We start from the raw sequence: 21,132 nt of genomic DNA, 5'->3' as shown, positions 1-21,132 counted from the left end.
CATGCGTTAAATTGAGGTTTTTCTTTAAATACCTGAAAATCAGAATGAGTAATCTAATTATAAAATTACCAACTAACATTTTTTAAATGGGTCTGTCAATAGGATTTTATGTATGTAATTGCAAATTAATTTGTTAATTATTACCAAATTATTTAAGTGCTCTTAACAGGTAAAGTAACTGCATCAGGATTTTCAACAAAATAAACAACTTCAAGTTCACAGGGGTACCAGAGAAACATGGGATCGAAATGAAAAGGGACATATGGTTCTGAGCAAGATATGGCAAAGGTGTAATGTAGAGTGTAATTTAGCCTGGGTCTTTGAAAGCATAGGTTTTATTTGATTCACTATCTGTCCTCTAGCTTTTGCCTTGGGATAAAACTCGATACCCGACCTTCAGATCCTCATTTTTATTCCCCCTGCAAACCTTTCACAGCCAAGTATTGATATCCTAATATTTAACACCAGGATTAAAACTGCATTTAACTCATAATTATAATTAAAACATCTCCAATTAACTGACATTTTAAAACACTTGTGGTATAAATTATGTCCTTGATTATTTCCTTCAATATTAATTAAACAATATTTTAAAATGTTTAAAATGCGTTCAGAAGTATCTTCATGCATTATAAACAATCGTGTTAAGCTCATTATCTCTCTCGGTGACTGACAAATGTTATGCTAGAAATGTATGAGGAACATATTTTAAACCATGAAAGATTGTGGAAACTATATTTACACATAAGTAAACTATACCAGGGCTCTCACAACTTTATTTCCCTGTTGCCAGCCGGGCAACCTTGACAGCTTTTTAGGTTGCCAAATGACAGTTTAAGACGTTTCAGGCCAAAACCCATCAGTCTGAAGAAGGGTTTCGGCCCGAAATGTTGCCTATTTCCTTCGCTCCATAGATGCTGCCGCATCCGCTGAATTTCTCCAGCACTTTTGTCTACATTCACATATTATTTCTGCTTCAAGTAACTCACAAACTAAACATATTCACCAATCAAGACATGATATATACCACAATGACATGCAGCAAAATTATTATACAATATCTCAACTCTTTTTACGCATTGCAATTAATGCAATTTCTATTAGTTCTTTCCACTTCCAAACAAAAATGTGGTTGGATTATTCAGCATATGATCAACCTGTGTCAATAAATCCTGGACTATGGTAACATATATGCTTAACCATGCACACTACAGATTGATGCAAGCATGTTTTCTGTGAAGGACCGAAAATTACCATGACATGGCCATAGCATGGGTCGTTGATGCTCTGGCTTCCCACATAATTTATCCATAACAAAATATACAGGTTGCAAGGAAATTTCTAAAGGCATTTTATGATAATAGCTGTTAAAACCGACTATACCCATCTGACAGGTTAAACATTACACTAACTGACAAGAGATGGCCAAAGGCCATAACTGCAGCAAATGTTCTTTTGGTAATATGTTTAAAGGTGTCAAAATAAATAATAACATTGGGAATTTAGACACATTTGATTGCATTCCGATATCAAACATAGTCAATGTTCGCTCTGAAGACATTACCAGCACAATAGGGCCAGGGGGTGTGTGAATCAGTGTGGGGTGGATAGATGGCGGGGGGGCGGGGGTGTTGAGAAGGCAATCGGTACGGAATGGATAGATTGAGACAGGTGAATTAGTATGTGTTGGTTGGAGTATGTAAAATTGTGAGGGGAGAGCACGGGGGATGTCAGTGGTGTTGAATGGGGGGATCAGTACGGGATGGATGTGGGGGGGGGGATCAGTACAGGATGAATGGGGGGAATCAGTACAGGATAAATGGGGGTAGACAAAAATGCTGGAGAAGTTCAGCGGGTGAGGCAGCATCTATGGAGCGAAGGAAATAGGCAACGTTTTGGGTCGAGATCCTTCTTTAGACTGTTCCCCCCATTCTTCTTTAATGGGGGGATCAGTACAGGATGGATGGGGGGGGGGGATCAGCATAGGATGAATGGGGGGTGGGGGATCAGCACAGGATGAATGGGGGGGATCAGTACAGGATGAATGGGGGGGGGGGGTCAGGACAATGTGGATCGGAGGGTCTGTGCAGGATGAATGTGGGATCACTACAGGATGAATGAAGGGATCAGTATAGGATGAATGGGGGATCAGTACGGGATGAATGAGGGGATCAGTACAGGATACATGAGGGGATCAGTACAGGATGCATGAGGGGATCAGTACAGGATGAATGGAGAATCAGTAAAAGATGAATGGGGAGATCACTACAGGATGGATGGGACGATCGGTGCAGGGTAAATGGAGGGTGGGTCAGTACGGGATGAATGGGAAGATCAGTGCACTATGAATGGGGGGAGAAGTGCAGGATGGATGGGAAGGGGGGTCAGTACAGGATGAATTGGGGGACCAGTGTAGGATGGATGGGGGGGGGGGGCAGGAGAATCAATGCGAGGTGGGTAAGGTGATGAATAGATTAGGGGGAGGGGGAGCACAGGGGATGTCAGTAAGGACTGAATAGAGGAGGAAATGGGGATCAGTGCGGGATGGAGAGGAGGGGTCCCAGTATAAGAGGGGTGGAGGGGGGGGTGTACAAGAGAGAGAGAGAGAGAGAGTGGGGGGGCCGGGGGGGGGGGGGGGGGGGGGGAAGGAAAGGGGCAGAGTAGGTGGGGAGGAAGGAAGGTCAGCGCTCCTCGGACAACATTGCCCGCTGCATTGGCCGTCCCTGTATTCCACGTTCTTGAAAAGCTGCAGCCCTTCTGCCAAAAGTACTCTCTTTGTTTAAGGAATTCAAGAATTTTATCCAGTGAGGAAATAAAAGGCAGTGATTGCAAATTGAGTTGTATGTATCTTGAAAAGTACCCCAAAGTTGGTGAAATTCCCAAAGGCCACGGATTTGGGTGATGATAATGTTGTATAGGAGCAGGGAGTACAGGGGCTTGATGAGACCACACCTGGAGTATTGCATACAGTTTTGGTCTCCTAATCTGAGGAAAGACATTCTTGCCATAGAGGGAGTACAGAGAAGGTTCACCAGACTGATTCCTGGGATGTCAGGACTTTCATATGAAGAAAGACTGGATAGACTCGGCTTGTACTCGCTAGAATTTAGAAGATTGAGGGGGGATCTTATAGAAACTTCCAAAATTCTTAAGGGGTTGGACAGGCTAGATGCAGGAAGATTGTTCCCGATGTTGGGGAAGTCCAGAACAAGGGGTCACAGTTTAAGGATAAGGGGGAAATAATTTAGGACCGAGATGAGAAAACATTTTTCACACAGGTGAATCTCTGGAATTCTCTGCCACAGAAGGTAGTTGAGGCCAGTTCATTGGCTATATTTAAGAGGGAGTTAGATGTGGCCCTTGTGGCTAAAGGTATCAGGGGGTATGGAGAGAAGGCAGGTACAGGATACTGAGTTGGATGATCAGCCATGATCATATTGAATGGCGGTGCAGGCTCGAAGGGCCGTATGGCCTACTCCTGCACCTAATTTCTATGTTTCTATGAAACAGCCAAGGCAAGTTGCTAAAATGCATTTTGTAGATGGTACACACTGCCACATTGGACTCAAAGTAGTGGGAAAATGGTCAATATGGTTGATGGAATGGTTTAGAGAGCATAGAATGGGACAGTGCATCATATGAACAGGACTTTTGGCCTGCAATATATGTGCTTAAATTAATCCCTTCTGCCCGCATGTGCTCCATATATCCATGCATTACTTCCATATTCATGCATTTATATCAAAATCTCTGCTTCTACCACCACCCCTGACAACACATTCCTGACACCCACCATTCTCTTTGTAAAGAAATTTGACCCACATATCTCTTTTAACATCCTCCCTCTGACCTTATACCCTCCAGCACTTGACATTTCCACCCTGGAGAAAAGAAATCTGACTGTCTACTCTATCTGTGCCTTTCATTATTTTATACGCTTCAATCTCTGGCATCCCAGAGAAAACATTGTTTTTTCAACCTCTCCTTTAGTTTTACCCTCTAATCCAAGCTGCACCCTGGCAAAACTCTTCTACACCCTCTCTAAAGACTCCACATCCCTGCTGTAAAGAGGTGACCAGAACTGCACACAATATTCCTAACCAAACTTTTATAAAACTGAAACATGACTTCCTGACGCTTAAACTACATGCCCTGACTGATGAAGGCAAGCGTACCACAAGGCTTCTTTATCATTTTATCTAACTGTGTGGCTGCCTTTAGGGAGCTATGGACTTGGACCCCAACATCCCTCTGTAAATCAACACTGCTAAGGATCCCGTCATTAATTTCCCCTTACATTTAACGTCCCAAAGTGCAACATCTTACGTTTGCCCCGATAAATTTCCATCTGCCATTTCTCTACTCATATCTGTAACTTATCAATATCCTGCTGTACCCTTTCTCAGTCATCTTAACTGTCCACAACTCCACCAATTTTTGTCTCTGTCGGCAAACGTACTAACCAACCCTTCTACATTTTCTTCCAAGTCATTTATACATAACACATGCAACAGGGGTTCCAGCACCGATTCATGCAGGACACCAGAATAATACGTATCCACCACTACTCTCTATCTTCTATGGTAAACTAATCCTGAATCCAAACTACCAAGTTACCATGCATCTTAATCTCAGGATCAGCCTACCATGTGGGACTTACTTAAATGCCTTACTTAAATACACAAAGGCTACTCTAGTATCCCTTGTTATCATCAATCACCTTTGTCACCTACTCATTAAACTCAATCCAGTTTGTAAGACATGATGTTATGCTGAGATCCCCCCGATGCGGAAGCTTGATCTCCCCAACGCGAACGCCTGACCGCCCGCTACGGGAGCCAATATTGTCCGGTCAACGGAAGGCTCCAGTCCCCCGACTGCGGGAGAACAAAGAAGGGAAGAGATTGAACTTTTTTTTCGTCTTCTATCACAGTGAGGAATGTGGAGTAGTCACTGTGGTGGATGTTTATGTAGCGCCCCCAGACATCAGTCTGAAGAAGGGTCTCGACCCGAAACGTCACCCATTCCTTCTCTCCAGAGGTGTTACCTGTCCCGCCGAGTTACTCCAGCATTTTGTGTCTACCTGGCTATTTAAACTAATCCCTACTGCTTGCACGTCTTCCAAATCCCTCCACTCTCCGCCTATTCACGTGTGTATCTAAAATCCTCTTCGATGCCACTGCCCCTACTGTTTCCACCACCAATCCTGGCAGCATATTCCAAGCATCCATCACTCCCGGAGTAAAACAAAAATTACCCCACACATCTCCTTTAAACTTTTTCACTCTGACATTAGAACGATACCCTCTAACATTTGATAATTCTACTGTGGGGAATAAAGTTCTAACTGCCTACCCTACTTATGCCTCTCAAAATGTTATATAATTTAGATTGTTTTCTCTGGAGCTCCTACCTCACCATATAACGTGTACCCTCTAAATCAGGCAGTATCTGCTTGGGTAGTTTACAACACAACAGCATGCACATTGAGTAGAAACAAAGAACTGCAGATGCTGGATTATACCAAAGATAGACACAAAGTGCTGGAGTAACGCAGCATCTCTGGAGGAAGAATATAGGTAATGTTTCGGGTCGGGACCTTTCTTCAGACTCAGAAGTAGGGACCTAACGTGAAACGCCATTACCCTTTTCCTCGAGAGAAGCTGTCTGACCCGCTGAGTTACTCCAGCACTTTGTGTCTATCTTTGGTATGAACATTGAATTCTCCAGTTTTAAGTAACTTCTAACAACCCCCACCCCGCCTTTTTCAATCCCCCCCCCCCCTGTGCCCCACCTAGACTTGCACCCATTTCTGTCCTCCCCCTCCTTCCACATTTCTTCACGTGGATTCACAATTTGCAACTCTTCGATCAGTCTGTCATACCTCCTGCTTTAATCTTTGGCCTTTGTTCCAACCATCTGCCTATCAAAAAAAATCCCTCGCCTGTGTCCACCTTTTTTAAAATACTTTTAGAGATACAGCGTGGAAACAGGTCCTTTGGCCCACTGAGTCCACGCCGACTAGTGTTCATTCCGTAAACTAGCACTATCCTACACACTAGGGACAATGTACGTCTTTGAAACATGAGAGGAAACTGGGGCACCCAGAAGAAACCAATAGGTCATAGGGAGAATGTACAAACTCCTTACAGGCAGCAGCTGTGGTCAGGATCGAATTCGGGTCTCTGACATTGTAAGTCATCAACTTTACCGCTGCGCTACTGTGCCACCTATTACCTGCCACGCTTTGTCCTGCCTCTTCTCTCTCTCAGCTTTCCACCCCTCCCCCCCTTACAATCTGCCTGAAGTGGGGTCCCGACCCGAAACATCACCTATCCATATTCTTCAGGGATGCTGCCTGACCCTCTGAATTACCCCAGCACTTTGGGTCTATTCGTGTAAACCAGCATCTGTAGTTCGTTGTTTCTAACCTCTGCTATATATAATGTTGAAAATACGGAAGTCAGCTTATAAAATGTTGTATAAAATCTTAAATTCACTAACCCATTTACAGCAATTCTAGCAAACCACAAATGAGTTGTGCTTTTCCTGTTTACTGTCGGGCAAACTTTCACTATGGTTCACACTTTTAACAATAAGTTGTTCAGTTGTTTCAAATGCAACAGAACTTGCTGCACATTCAACGGAGGATATCTTTTACAAGAGCTCAAAAATTAAATAAGCTCCTTTAAAAAATATCCAGAATTCTAAAGATGTATTGTACTACGTATTTGAAATATCATCATCTAGGGGGCGCCGTCCTGTGTGGTATGGCTGCCCAGCCTGCAGCTGTCTGTTTTTCATCTTTTTTTAAATTTATTTTAAATTTTTAGTTAGTTGAGTGTCTGTTTTAGTTCGAGCCTTTTTTATGTGGGGGGTGGGGGTAGGGGGGAAGGGGGAAACTACTTTTCAGGGTCCCTACCTGGTCGGAGAGGCAGCTTTTCTCCGGGCTGCACCGTCGACCCGTCCTCGCGGCCTACCCGCGGGCTTGGAGCGGCGTTTCCTGAGGGACCGCCCAGAACCTCGGATAGCAAGAGGATAGACTGATTTATAAATGGAAAGGGATCAAGAGGTATGGGGAAAGAACAGAAATACGTTATGGACAGGGGGGGAATAGGCTATAATCATATTGGATGGTATAGCAGATGGGAAGGGTTTGATGGGGTACTCTTGCCCCTATTTTTATTTCTATGTTTCTAATTGTTAAGTTTGTGGCTAGCTGCACACTTAAAAAAGGCGAATGTGTCCCCAGAATGTAGGCACTGAAACAGGATACCATTTAATTTAAGGCAAATTACTAAAAATTATTTCCCGAATGGCCTTTGACTCAGCCTTCTTAGGACCAGAGACACAAGGAAGAAAGATCCCGACCCGAAAAGTCATCTATCCATGTTCTCCAGAGATGCTGCCTGAATTACTCCAGCACGTTATATCTTTTCTCCTAAGACATGTGCTTTAACTTCTATGTAAAGCAACTACTTTGACATTAACTGTAATGCAGTTATTTAAGTAATTTAAAGTCAAGAGCAGAAATTATGGTTCTACAGGCATTCTTGCAGAAATTGTATGTATTACTAGACTAAGTGGGACCCGTTGGGTCCCATGTTCACACGGGAGGGCTGGTCCCCCGACGCAATATTCCACCTCTCCACCAATTCCAATATTGGTGGCCAGTGGGGGGGGGGCTTTCTGTAGCGCTGGTATAGGTTCTTGGGGTGGCAGCTCAGTCCCTCAAGCCTGATGTGCTGGCAGCTCACTCACGGCTGGTGGGCTGGCAGTTGACTCATGGCTATTCCTTGAAATTCCATTTCAAGCAGGGTGCAAGGCCACCAAATTCAACTGCAGTTTCCTACCACTTCAAGCAGGGTGCAAGGCCACCAAATTCAAGTGCAGTTTCCAACCACTTCAGGCAGGGTGTAAGGCCACCAAATTCAAGTGCAGTTTCATACCACTTCAAGCAGGGTGCAAGGCCACCAAATTCAAGTACATTTTCATACAACTTCAAGCTGGATCCAAGGCCACCAAATTCAAGTGCAGTTTCATACCACATTCAGCAGGGTGCAAGGCCACCAAATTCAAGTGCAGTTTCATACCATTTTAAGCAGGGTGCAAGGCCACCAAATTCAAATGCAGCTTCATACCATTTCATGCAGGGTGCAACGCCACCACATTCAAATGCAGTTTCATATCATTTCATGCATGGTGCAAGGCCACCACATTCAAATGCAGTTTCATACCTTTTCAAGCAGGGTGACTACCATAAAACCACACAAACTCAAAACTCACAGTTCAGTAGACATTCAGTGTGTTCAGTTGATTCACAGCTCAGACAGAGTCGTGACTTCTCCCTCCCCCATCATGCATAGACTGAGCCACACCCACCCTTCTGGGTTTTATAACCCCTCCCCCTCCCATCGGAAAAGGTGTGGCCTTCATGGCGTGATTGACAGGAGAGAGATTCTCAACATTTGTTAAACACTAATAACACTTTTATTTTTCATTGATGCGAAGAATCCTCTGCACCTGCTGAGCGGAGGTGGACTGAGTAAGTTGGCCAAAAATCACAGCCATAAGTGGTAGCGTTTTATCTAAACTCAATATACAGTGCAAACAGGAAGTTACGCAAAGCACCTAAACCACCATTTGCAGTAGTGCCTTTTAACTTCAAGCCAAAGCACCCAAACCACCATTTGCAGGAGTGCCTTTTAACTTCAAGCCAAAGCACCCAAACCACCATTTGCAGGAGTGCCTTTTAACTTCAAGCCAAAGCACCCAAACCACCATTTGCAGGGTGCCTTTTAACTTCAAGCCAAAGCACCCAAACCACCATTTGCAGGAGTGCCCTTTAACTTCAAGCCAAAGCACCCAAACCACCATTTGCAGGAGTGCCTTTTTACTTCAACCAAAACCCCCCAAACAACCATTTGCAGGCAGTGCCTTTTTACTTCAAACCAACCATATTTTCATTTTTAAACCACATTAAGGGGACTCACAGTTGAGTAGACATGTGTTCAGTGTTATTCAGAGCTCAGAGAGACGTGACCCTTTGCCTTCCTCCATCTTGTAGAGACTGAGTGAGGCACACCACTTCCTGGTTTTATAGTCCCTCCCCCTCCCTCCAGCAGGGGCAGCAGAGAGAATGGTGATTTTAAAAAAAACATTAATATCTCTCTGATTTTGCATCGATGGGAAAAATCCTCTAGTCCAGGAAGGCGGACGTGGGCTCTGAGCGAGGTGGCCAAAAATGACGGCCTTAGATGGCGGCGTTCTCTCGGAAATCGCACCACAGTCGGCCAAAAGCGATCAAGATCAGACTTTTAGTAATATAGATTGTCAAAAATGTTAAACCCAAATTAAACACGAAGGCAAAAGACTGAAACCAGACCTCACAAGGCACTTATAAGCTAATACTCAGAATGAATCAGTCAGGTACAATGAGCTAACAAAACCCTTTCCAAATATTATTGAAATAAAGCGGAAAAACTCAGCAAATCAGGCAGCATTTCTGAAGATAAGAGAAAGAGTCACATAGAAACATAGAAATTAGGTGCAGGAGTAGGCTATTCGGCCCTTCGAGCCTGCACCGCCATTCAATATGATCATGGCTGATCATCCAACTCAGTATCCCGTACCTGCCTTCTCTCCATACCCTCTGATCCCCTTAGCCACAAGGGCCACATCTAACTCCCTCTTAAATATAGCCAATGAACTGGCCTCGACTACCCTCTGTGGCAGAGAATTCGAGATTCACCACTCTCCGTGTGAAAAAAGTTCTTCTCATCTCGGTTTTAAAGGATTTCCCCCTTATCCTTAAGCTGTGACCCCTTGTCCTGGACTTCCCCAACATCGGGAGCAATCTTCCTGCATCTAGCCTGTCCAACCCCTTAAGAATTTTATAAGTTTCTATAAGATCCCCTCTCAATCTCCTAAATTCTAGAGAGTATAAACCAAGTCTATCCAGTCTTTCTTCATAAGACAATCCTGACATCCCAGGAATCAGTCTGGTGAACCTTCTCTGCACTCCCTCTATGGCAATAATGTCCTTCCTCAGATTTGTCACTGTTTTAGGTCAATGACATTTCATCAGAACGAAGTGTGAAGGACTTTGGAAAAACTCAATTGTCACACAACTTTCTTAAAGATGTGAATAAAAACACAACTGACCATCAATTCACAGCATAAGATAGGGTTTTGTTTCCTATACCTTCAGGCCAACCAAAATTAAATGTTGAGAATAAATGAATGAGAACAGGTTGTATACACCATACAATGCAGGGGACATTTAAAATGAGTGCATTAGGTTCTCTAATTTATTTGAGAATATTTCCATAAAATCAGGCATATTTAACCGAAATAAATCATTCAACAGAAAGAAAACCATATTCTCTATGTACAGTAGGGAATTGTTGTTAAAGGATGAATCTATTGCAAAAATGTGATGCTGAGCAACTGCTCCATGTTGCTAGGATGCAATCCTTCAACATACCATCACAAATGCACCAATACTGAATGAACAATTTTGAATGAACAAAAGCCAAAAAGTGCAGGGACTCAAGTATGTCTGGCTTGCCCTCTTAGAACAATAAAACTGCCAAACAAATCATGGAACACCGACATCATTGTCTTATAGACTGTGTTCTACCACAAATGGGGAAGTTATTTAATGAGCAATATTCATCGCCTTAATGGTAATGTTATATACAATGTAGCAACTCAAGACTGGAAAGTCATTTAATAAACACTTTAAAAAAATGCTGTACCCACCAAGGTACATTACATCTCAAAACAGGATCGCAGCATGAGGAAAGTAAAGAATTTTGTATCTCACCCCCCAAATATAATTACCACATTTAAATTACCACTACATTTTAAACATTACATTAGTATGCGCTACTAATATAAAACATCTCCCAGGATTATGACCCTTTCAAACTTGTAGAGCGGGTCACAATTCTGAAAGATGTAATGCATCAGCAGTTTATGAAATTGGTCCTTTACCTCCATTGCATCGAAGGTAAAACACTCCTCTTGGTAATCAATTCAGATATACACACAAATAGTTTAAACTCCAGTAATAAGTCTCAGGCTTAGTGAAAATTGTGTCCATCTTGTGCAAATCATATGAACCACCCTTGTGTGAAAATTGTCACTACAGATGCCTTATAAAGATAAAAGATCCAAATTTGCTGGCATATTTTGCTTGTTAGACAATAAATGGTGTAATGCTGCAACATTAACTCAATTTGCATCACACACACACTTGGGGAAATAGGGATTTACTGATCCCAATTCAAATTAATTCATTTTACTGAGTGATCATTCCAGATTAATGCAACATAAAAATAATTAATCATTGGATACTTTGAATGTTATTAGATGTTAACTGTGCATGAAATATTTTCCAATAATCTATTTACGGTGCACTCATGCACGTGTCACATTTTAAAAGTAATACTCAAAATTGATGCTTTTCAATACCTTCCTGTGGGTGCCTTTGACTGTGTTTAGAATTGGGTGCCTTTGAAGTTGTTTAGAATTGTTTAGAAAGATATGGTTAAAATTTTGAACTTAGGGTTTTGGAATGATTAAATCTAAATTATATACCTTTGCCCACAGTTTTGCTCTTTGGTCAGATCATCTATGGTACCACAGTTGTGATGTGATAAAATTGGAAGTTGAAATTGTAACTCGTTTTTTTTTACATGGAACTAAGTTTAACTTTACAATATATCAAAATAACTAAACCTAGTAATCAAATACAAGCGACAATGCAGATATTATAACAAATAATATATACTTTATATGAATTAATAAAGCTGTTCAATTCAACCTTAGTTAAATACATTTTGTTTTATATTCTTTTTGAAAATCAATGCCATTCTTTGCAGTGTTGCATACCAAACACAATTCATAACCACAGCCATATTATTAAATTAAGCTTTTGAGTCTATTATTGGTTACTTAACACTAAGATCTGGTAAGTAGGCACCAGAAAAAAGACGTATAAACTAAACTGGTTAATGCAAAAGGACTACCAGATGTCACTAAGGCAAGCAACTGGTGGTCTGCTCAATGAAGACTTTGCATTAATTGCTGAACGTGCAGATACAATAGCAGTTTTTTAACTCCTTCAAACTACATTATATTTACAAAGAATATATTATAGTCTGAAAATAAATTCTCAACCCAAAATGCACAAGCAAAATTTAATATAATTTCTTGATGCAAGAAATGTTTAAAAATGAAAGCAAACTTGTCACTCTTTAGTTTTGTGGAAATACAAAAAAGCATTCCAAATTGGGAATAAAAACTGGATTTATTCGCCATGTCAGTTAGTATATGTAAAAACAAATTTTGAAAGGTATTCCTCAAAATTAAAACCTTTACTCTCTCTTTTCAGGTGCTGACTGACTACCCCTTCCCATTTTCATTTTTGAAACAACATTTCTCACATCAGCATTCAAACAAAAAAAGTTAAGATGCCAAATAATTTTGGTTGGATCTTTAAACAGGATTTGTGACCGTGAGATTTTGTATTAGTTATATTGATATAGACAAAGACAACAATGGAAATTCGTATAAAACATTTTCTCCCTTTTTTCCTCTTTCAAAGTAGTTCATTCAAAGTATATTCTTTAAAGCTCTAATTCTCCAATTTTAAACTATGTTTGGTATTAAATTGACAAGATACAAGCACAATTACAATTCTAATTGTAAGAGGCAGTGATGTACATTAGTCACAATATACCTAGATATAAGACTGATTCAACTGTAGACCCCACCTTCCAATATTTACTAGCATGAACTTGTAAATAAAGCACAACATCAGGTTTTTAAAAACTTTTTCCAACACTTACGTTAGTTGAAAAGCAGCCAGACATTTGATTCTGTGTTGCAGTTAACAAAAAAAAATCCTCATACACTTTGAGCTGCAGACGTCCAGGCAGTCAGAGAACAATGAATAGCTGAACAGATGGACCAACAATGTCTATGCTTTCCCCCATTACCAAACCACATTTCTAACCAATAAGAGCTCACCCAGCTAACAATTAGTTTCCGAGGCAGATGCAAACCAACTTCTATTCCACGTCAGGTCTTGGGGCCTCTTAAGACAAGTACACTGATGTCAACCAAGGTCTGCCCTGGGCATCATGTGTATTAACAAGGGGTGTGCAGCAACAATGCCCACAACAAAGAGAACTAGCAGGCAGCTGCTGAATGAGGGCATGAGTCATTAGGCAGCAGGCTGTCAGCAAAACACCTGGCTAGCCATGGACCTCACCAAATCCCTGCTACTGTTATAATCAGATGACATGTTGAAAGTGTAAATTTAAACGTTAAGATTTTATCTTACTGTTACAGTTCCACAATTTCCACAAACAGCTGCAGTGTTAAAACATCAGCATATGAAGCCATATTAAAAATAAATGCTTTCTGTATCTGACATGAATTTTGGGTTAGAAACTCTTTTAAAACAACATCATATTTAGTGAAACAAATACATTACATTCACAGCCATTATCAATGAAAAGGTTGCAGATGCTTATGTACTGAGAATTTTTTTTTCCACCATTTCAAGCACTCATTGTCTATAGGATCCCAGTGCAACAAGAATTTTGTAACAAAGGAAATCCAGCAAATACTATTTAAATTAACTTAAATTATTGCTAGCATCCACACTTGGTGAACAAAGTTTGAAATTTAGATATAAGCTTCATCAATTTAATTAAATTCGAGAAAAACAAGCACAAATAAATCCCTCGTTCCTTGATAGGAAATGTGAAAATGAGTGTCTTGCTTAATTTTTTCTCTCAAAATTGTCTATTATTACTCTAACATTGCTTGGTAGATCTCACCCAATCTGCAAAGTTGAATCAATTCTTAAAATGTCACAATACCTAATAAAATGTCTCTAGCAGGAAGCATGTATGTTTTCAGCGACTCCAAATTAATTGTTATTAACCTTAAAATAGAAATTTCAAATGAAAAGTTTAAAATTCCATGAGGACCACATTGCTTCCTTTGTCGGATTCTTTGTGTACATTTTTAATAAATTGAGATTTATTCGTTTTTTTTCTATTTTAAGATCTCTCACCAAGTCTGCTCCTCTGTCCTGATTTTCATTCACTTTAGTGGGATCTGCAGTTTTAAAATATTGGATTTTTAATGGTTGGAAATTGAATTAAGAACTACCTTTTACAACTGGATCAGAAGGATAAAACCTTGCATCAAAAAGATTGAGGCATGATTATATATGTCAGTACCTGTACATTGTCAGCACCTAAATAAAATGAACTAATTTATTGTACTAGAATGGTTGAAACCATACAAATTATTTTTATTGAACTTAACAAAATTCGAACAGTACAATTTCAAGGCCTGTATGAAACTGTGCACCAATTAACTGTCCTTGGCTTTGCCAACATCTTCAACCCCACACCTCAATAGTTTATTATCCTCATTTGCTTCAAGGAAAATGCCATCATTCCAAGAAAAGTAAAGTGACCTAGGCCAGTAGCTCCAATATCGATCATAATGAAGTGCACTGAAAAACTGGTCATGGCCTATATCAGCACCTGTCTTTTGCAAAGATGCAATACCTTTCTCACAGTTTTTCCTGTCTCCACTACATCTGCTAGATAGGGCTCTTGAAGATAGCGGAGTCAGGGGATATGGGGAGAAGGCAAGCATTGTGGCTGATCAGCCATGATCACATTGAATGGCTGATCAATGTGCTGGCTTGAAGGGCCATATGGCCTACTCCTGCACCTATTGTCTATTGCTCTCAAGATGAAGCTTTCCATTCTAGGACATCTGGATGTCCTCCTTCTTCAGCAAACATGGTGTATGGATGCCCCAACCCATATTTCCTCCATTTCCCACAACTCTAATCTTACCCCTCCTTCCTCCAGACAGAGTAGGGATAGAGTTCCCCTTGTCCTTCTCTTTCATCCCATCACCTCCACATTCAACACATCATTCTCTGACATTTCCAAGAGCTTCAACACAATCCCACCAGTAGTCAACCAGAAGAATCAAGAACCAGAGGAAGGTTTCAGGTGAAAGAAGAAACATTTAATAGGAACCTGAGAGGATGGTAGGTACAAGGTATGAACTGCCAGGAGAAGTAATTGAGGCAGGTATTATAACAACATTTAAAAGACATTTGAACAAGTACATGGGTAGGAAAGATTTAGAAGGATACTAGACTAAGTGGTACCCGTTGGGCCCGTCACACGGGAGGCCTGGTCCTCCAACGCAACCCGTTCCCCAACGCAATATTCCATCACTCACGCCTATCCCCTCCCATCAAATCCACCCCTCCCTGTCCCCTCTCCCTCTACTCCCCCCTCTATCCCACCTTGCCCATTACCCCGGACCCCTTCTACCTCCCTCCCTACCCCCCGCACTCCACTACCCCTCTAACCCACTCCCTCCCTCCTTCCCCCCTCCCTCCCTCTCTCTCCCCCTCCCTCCCTCATCCCTCTCCCCCTCCCTCCCTCATCCCTCTCTCCCCTCTCCCTCCCTCCCTCATCCCTCTCTCCCCCCTCCCTCCGTCTCATCCCCCCCCCCGTGCTGTGGGCCGGGCTGCGGCGCTCCCTCTCTCCGTGCGTTAGGGCCCCACCTGGTGTCCGCGCCCGTGGGTAGGGGCCGCTGAGGCGCTGCCCATCCCGGGACCCGCGGTGCCCCTCGCCAGCGGGCAGACAGCGGGGCTCGGCGTTGCCCCCCCCATCTCCCTCTACCACCCCATCTCCCTCCTCCTCATTTCCCTCATCCTCCTCCCCTCACTCCCATTCCCTGCCCCAGCTCCTACCCAGGTCGTAGAGCAGCACCAGGGCCTGGAACGCGGTCTGGTTCTTGTACTCGGCCCGGCACTAGCTGTAGGCGACCGAAGCACTCGCGGACCTGGGCCTCGATGGAGCCGGGTTTGCTGTGCCGGGGCGGGGTGAGGGTGGCAGGTGGCCGAGCCAGAATTTCCCGCAGAGCAGGAAGCAGAGGCTGTGCTGCAGAATTGCGGCGGCCGGGCTGCCCCCGCGGCGCTGGTACACCTTGACCAGGCCCCGGGCTTGGGCACGACTCCAGCCCTCAGCTCGGTCACCACCTGGGCTACAGTCCAGGCCCCAACTTCATTTCCTGGCTCGTACATGACCACTGACCTAGGCTCGTCCTTGGTTCCAGCCCAGGCCCAGTCCCCGGGCTCGGCCTGCGCCTCCAGCCCAGGCTCAAGCCCAGTCCCAGTCCCCGGGCTCGGCCCGCGGCACCATCCTCCCCACCAGGTACTGCGCGGCCGCTGCTCCTCGGGCGGCGGCACCACTCCTTCACCATGGCGACCTCCAGCCGATTGACAGCGGACGCGGTCAATCAGTGCGGCGATGGTGCCAGGAAGGGGCGTCGCCATCACAGTGACGCTCCTTCCTGAGTGACAGGAGAGGAGACCAATCTGTGTGGCGGCGACTGACAGCAATCTGTGCATGCGCGGTTTTTACGATTTTTAAACGTCTATAACGTTTACAATATACCATTGATCGGAACGAAACTTGCTGCAGTCGCAGCACAAGAGAATGGTGATTAAGGGGGCAAAAACTCGCAGCGCTATCACGTACCGATTTTGAGCAAATAGAAAAACCCCGCAAACCGGAAGAGCACAAGATCAGAGTTTTAGTTATGTATAGGTGGGCCAAACATGGGCAGGTGGGACTAATGTAGTTGGGGCATCTTGGTTGGCATGGGATGGATGAGCCAAATTCCCTCTTTCAGTACTGTAAGACTCTCTGATTGATAGCAGGATAACCCCATCACATCCAGAGCCCTTTAAATGAAAGTGGAGAACCAATTTACTAACTCCCAGGACTTATGTGGAATTGAACTTCCAAGTGGCAAGGGCTTGAACAAAACTGTTAATGGGCCAGAAAGTAAGTTTTTTTTCCTACCAACATGGAGGTTTTTATATCTACTCAATAGCTTTCTCATCCTTAGGTTAACCAAAAATGTACATTAATTTTGATGTTATTGCTGTTCCCATGTAAGAAATCAAATCAAGCAATTCACGTATCGTGAGATTCTACACTTAACAAAGCTGTTAATGAGCAATTAAATAGATTTATTAGTGAGTTCAACTGCTAATGTTGGCCTGGATCCTAAAAGATTTTCCTTCCGTTCTTCAAATATTGTCAAAGGATTGTTCATTTCTACCTCATTAAGCAGACCTTAATTTAGTATATCATTTTGAAGAGTGTACAATTAACAATGCAACTGTACTTAACAAAAGATTTTGTTTAAATTACATATGCCACCTTGTGGTGCATCATATGCGGCTTAACTGGTAGCACTCTTAACTATAGGTTAAAATATCATGGGTTTAAGATTTGAAAAGTATCAAGAATAACAATGCAGTAGAAAGAATGCTACATTGTCAGAGATGCTGCCTTTCAATTAGATATCAAACAGACATTTCATATGCTCTCCAATGAAGGAAAAAATATCTAATGCGACTAGTTTGAAGAACAAATGAATAATTCCCAGGTTAATACTAAGACTAGCATTTATTCCTCACGCATCAATACTGACAAATGTCTCATCATCATTACATAGCTGTTTGTGGAAGGTTTCCCTTACCTAAATTAGCTGCCAATTACAAATGACTGAATTACAAAAGTACCTTCTGGGATGCAAAGCATTTCAGGACTTAAAATGAGCAGTATTAAAATACAAATTATGTTTGGTAAAGGTCCCTCATAACATGCAGCGTATTGAGGTAATGATTTGAATCAGTTAGCAAAACTGATCTGAAGCCATCAGAGAAATTTGTGCGGGACAAGCAGCATCTCTGGAGAGAAAGAATGGGTGATGTTGCAGGTCGAGACCCTTCTTCAGACTCGACCCAAAACGTCATTCATTCTCAGCTTGTCCCACTGAGTCACTCCAGCATATTGTGTCTACCTTCGATTTAAACCAGCATCCACAGTTCTTTCCTACACATAGAAATGTGTGCTATGGGTCCTGGTAATTACACAGGTGCTGTTAATTTGGATCAACGTATCCATGTTGTCAGATGAAGATGTTAATGAGGGGTTCTAACTTATGAAATGCAGTATTCCACCAAAAGCTCATTAAGATGCTTTTTCAATGTGAGAGGTTTCTGCAACTTTGCAGGAAGTGTATTCCAGATCCCGACAACCTACAGGATGAAAACAAATATTTTACTTATTGACTAAATATATAAATGGTTACTATTTTGCCATTACATGCTGGGCCTAACGCTGTCCAGCTCCACATAGCTGAATGTTACATTCAATGGCTTGAAGGAATCCGTCATTAATGTTATTTAAAGTACAAAAATACGGAATTATTTTGAGATTTGCTGCAGGATTTATTTTGGTCTTTGTCAGAGTGAGGCCAAATGCAAATTGGAGGAACAGCATCTGATATTTCGCTCGGGCAGCTTACAACCCAGTGGTATGAATATTGATTTTTCTAACTTCAAGTAACCCTTACATCCCCTCTCTCTTCATCCCTCCCCCAACCAAGTTGTACCAACCAAAGTCGTCTTAGACACAAAATTCTGGAGTAACTCAGCGAGACAGCGAGACAGGCAGCATCCCTGGATAGAAGGAATAGGGAGGTTGCACGGCAGTCGAGGTCACGACCGTGACCCATACTGTTGCCACGCAACGCCTTCTGGAGTACATGCGGTCTTCTGTCCCAGCATCCGGACTCTACACTCTACGCTGACTGGTTCCACACTCGCGGACTCCGGGCCGTCTGTCCCCGTGGCCGGGGGAGAGGGGGGGTTGGGGCGGGTTCGGGGTGCCGGGGTGCAGCGCGGTCAGTGACTCTGTGTGGGTGGAGGGACCAGACTGTCCCCAACTCTGCTGCACTGACGGGGACGTTGCCGGGTTTTCGTCCCCGTGTGTCCGCTGCCCGGAGCCGCGGCCCCGCTCCACCCGGCCCCATGTGTGGGCGCTGCCGACTCACAGCCTGTGACAGTGCGGCTCACAGGGGGAGACGGGGCGGAGGGCGGCCGTGGCCGGGCAGCGCTGACCCCGGGGGGAGAGTCGGGGCTGTCCCGAGGCATGCGCTCCTTCTTACACCTTGGTGCTTGGGTTCAGAGAAAAGATACTAGAGCATTTGGTTCAGTGACACAATTATTTACAGCGCCAAAATTGACCATTTCTGCAGTTTTTCAACAGGTAAAAAGGTACGCGTTTCGTGAGTTACTAGTGTATGCGGGAGGCTGCCATATCCTCCAGAAGGATTGAGCTGCACTGTGCGTCACGGCCCTTTGACCCCCCTATGGGTGACGTTTCAGGTCGGGACCCTTCTTCGTCTTGTTGAGTCTCATTGTCTGTACTTGTTCTCACCTAGCACACAGCTAACAAAGACCTGTTTCCTTTATCATCACTACTTGTTTGTATATATTTCATTCATTTGTTCTATATATCTCCACATCACCGTCTATATCTCTCATTTCCCTTTCACCTGACTCTCAGTCTGAAATAGGGTCACGACCCGAAAAGTCACCTATTCCTTTTCTCCAGAGATGCTGCCTGCCTGACCCACTGAGTTACTCCAGCTTTTTGTGTCTATCTTCGGTTTAAACCAGCATCTGCAGTTCTATCCTACACATGACCTAATAGGACTTTAGGATCTAGATTGAATGTGACTGGGAGAGAGAGGTGACTTACTGCAGGACAGGAGGCTATGTCCACAAAAGGCACTCAAAGCATAAAGCTAAATAAAAGCTTAAGGACCAACACCTCATCTTCCATCTTGGCAAGGTGCAGTCTTCCAGATTCATAATCAAATTCTATGTCCGAATTACAAATTGCCATTTGTAAGTCATCCATCTATGATATTGGCTCAAGGCATTCTTTTCTGAATGCCTGATCTGCCGGGCGTATCATATTGCTCTACTATTTGCAATTTGTGACATTCTTGTTTTCATTTTCACTCTCTTACTGCCACTATTTCATAACTTTATTTTCAATCTTTTTAACTAATGCTATTAATAGATGACTCTTTAATCTATCCCCATGGCAAACCTGGTCTCACCATGTGGGAGATCATTAATTATATTTGTCATATAGTTTTAATAAGGTGAAAATAGATAAGTACTTGCAAAAAATTGAGAAATCAAAGGTTATGCGAAACTAGCACAGAAGAATAGATTAGATCAGCAAGGTCTGCCATAGTCATATTGAATGGTGGGGCCAAGTCGGTGGGCGCGCTCGGCGAGTCGGCTGCCCTGTCAGCAGCGTGTCCATTATTTCAATTTTTTTTTGTTTTTTGGTTTGTCTAAGTGTTTGTTTTGGGTGTTTCTCGGTGTGTCTCGTGTAGGGGTGGTGGGGGGCTGGAAGGGGGAAACCGTTCTTCAGTCACCCTCGACGGAGTGGCGACTTTTATCCATGTCGCTTCTCTGCCTCCCCTCTCGCGGCCTTTCCTGGAGTCGGGCCCGGAGCATCAGCAGCAGGTGCAGGCGTGGACATTTTCCATCGCGGAGCGGGCGAACCCTTGCCGGGGGTCGCCAGAGAGGAGTGCTCCGATCGCTGGCCCGCTGACTAGGACATCTTGAAGCTGCGGTCTGCAGAGCTTCTAACCGCGGGCATGGCGTGGACTTTCCATCGCGGAGACTGGGATCCCTTGCCGGGGATCACTGGAGAAGAGCTCCAACCGCCATCCTGCGGCCTATAACATCCTGAAGCCGCGGTCTCCGGTAGGAAAGTGCTGATTCGGGCTCTCCAAGCCGCAGAGTGCGTTCGATCGATCATGGCCCGACCACGGGTGAACAAGGTAGGAGGACTGGCTGAACTTTGTGCCTTCCACCACAGCGAAGAATGCTGTGGTGGATGTTTGTGTTAAATCTTATTGTGTATTGTGTGTTCTTTTTAAGTGTATTGCTGCTGGCAAATTCATTTCACTGCACCTTCGGGTGTATGTGACGAATAAAATTGACTTTGACCCACTCTCTGCAACTTAAAACTTGTTTTCTCTCTTTCCCAGCTTTTATAGTGGGTCTCCAACCCAAATTGTAACTCTGCTTCTCTTTCCACAGATGTTCCCTAATGTACTGAATGTTTCCAGCCTCTGGAGTTTTTTTTTGTTTTTTTACTCATTTAGTACAACTATCTTGCT

General features: G+C 43.4%; 1 protein-coding gene across 2 annotated transcripts in view; it reads right to left on the bottom strand.

Moving 5' to 3' along the window:
• The window catches only part of zc3h12c (zinc finger CCCH-type containing 12C), a 60,425-nt gene that overhangs the window by 30,687 nt on the left and 8,606 nt on the right, over positions 1-21,132 (bottom strand). The window contains exon 1 of one of the 2 annotated variants that reach the window (XM_033022710.1): positions 12,858-13,133. The exons of the other annotated variant lie outside the window; for it this stretch is intronic. Within the exon in view, the coding sequence (XP_032878601.1) occupies positions 12,858-12,881 (24 nt within the window). The 5' untranslated portion in view covers positions 12,882-13,133. Of the gene's footprint in view, positions 1-12,857; positions 13,134-21,132 lie in introns of those variants that run through there. 2 annotated transcript variants of the gene reach the window in all.

This window comes from Amblyraja radiata, chromosome 6 (assembly GCF_010909765.2).
Source record: "Amblyraja radiata isolate CabotCenter1 chromosome 6, sAmbRad1.1.pri, whole genome shotgun sequence".
Taxonomy (NCBI): Eukaryota; Metazoa; Chordata; class Chondrichthyes; order Rajiformes; family Rajidae; genus Amblyraja; species Amblyraja radiata.
The sequence above is the reverse complement of the archived record's forward strand: the minus strand, read 5'-3'. Positions and strand labels throughout refer to the sequence as shown.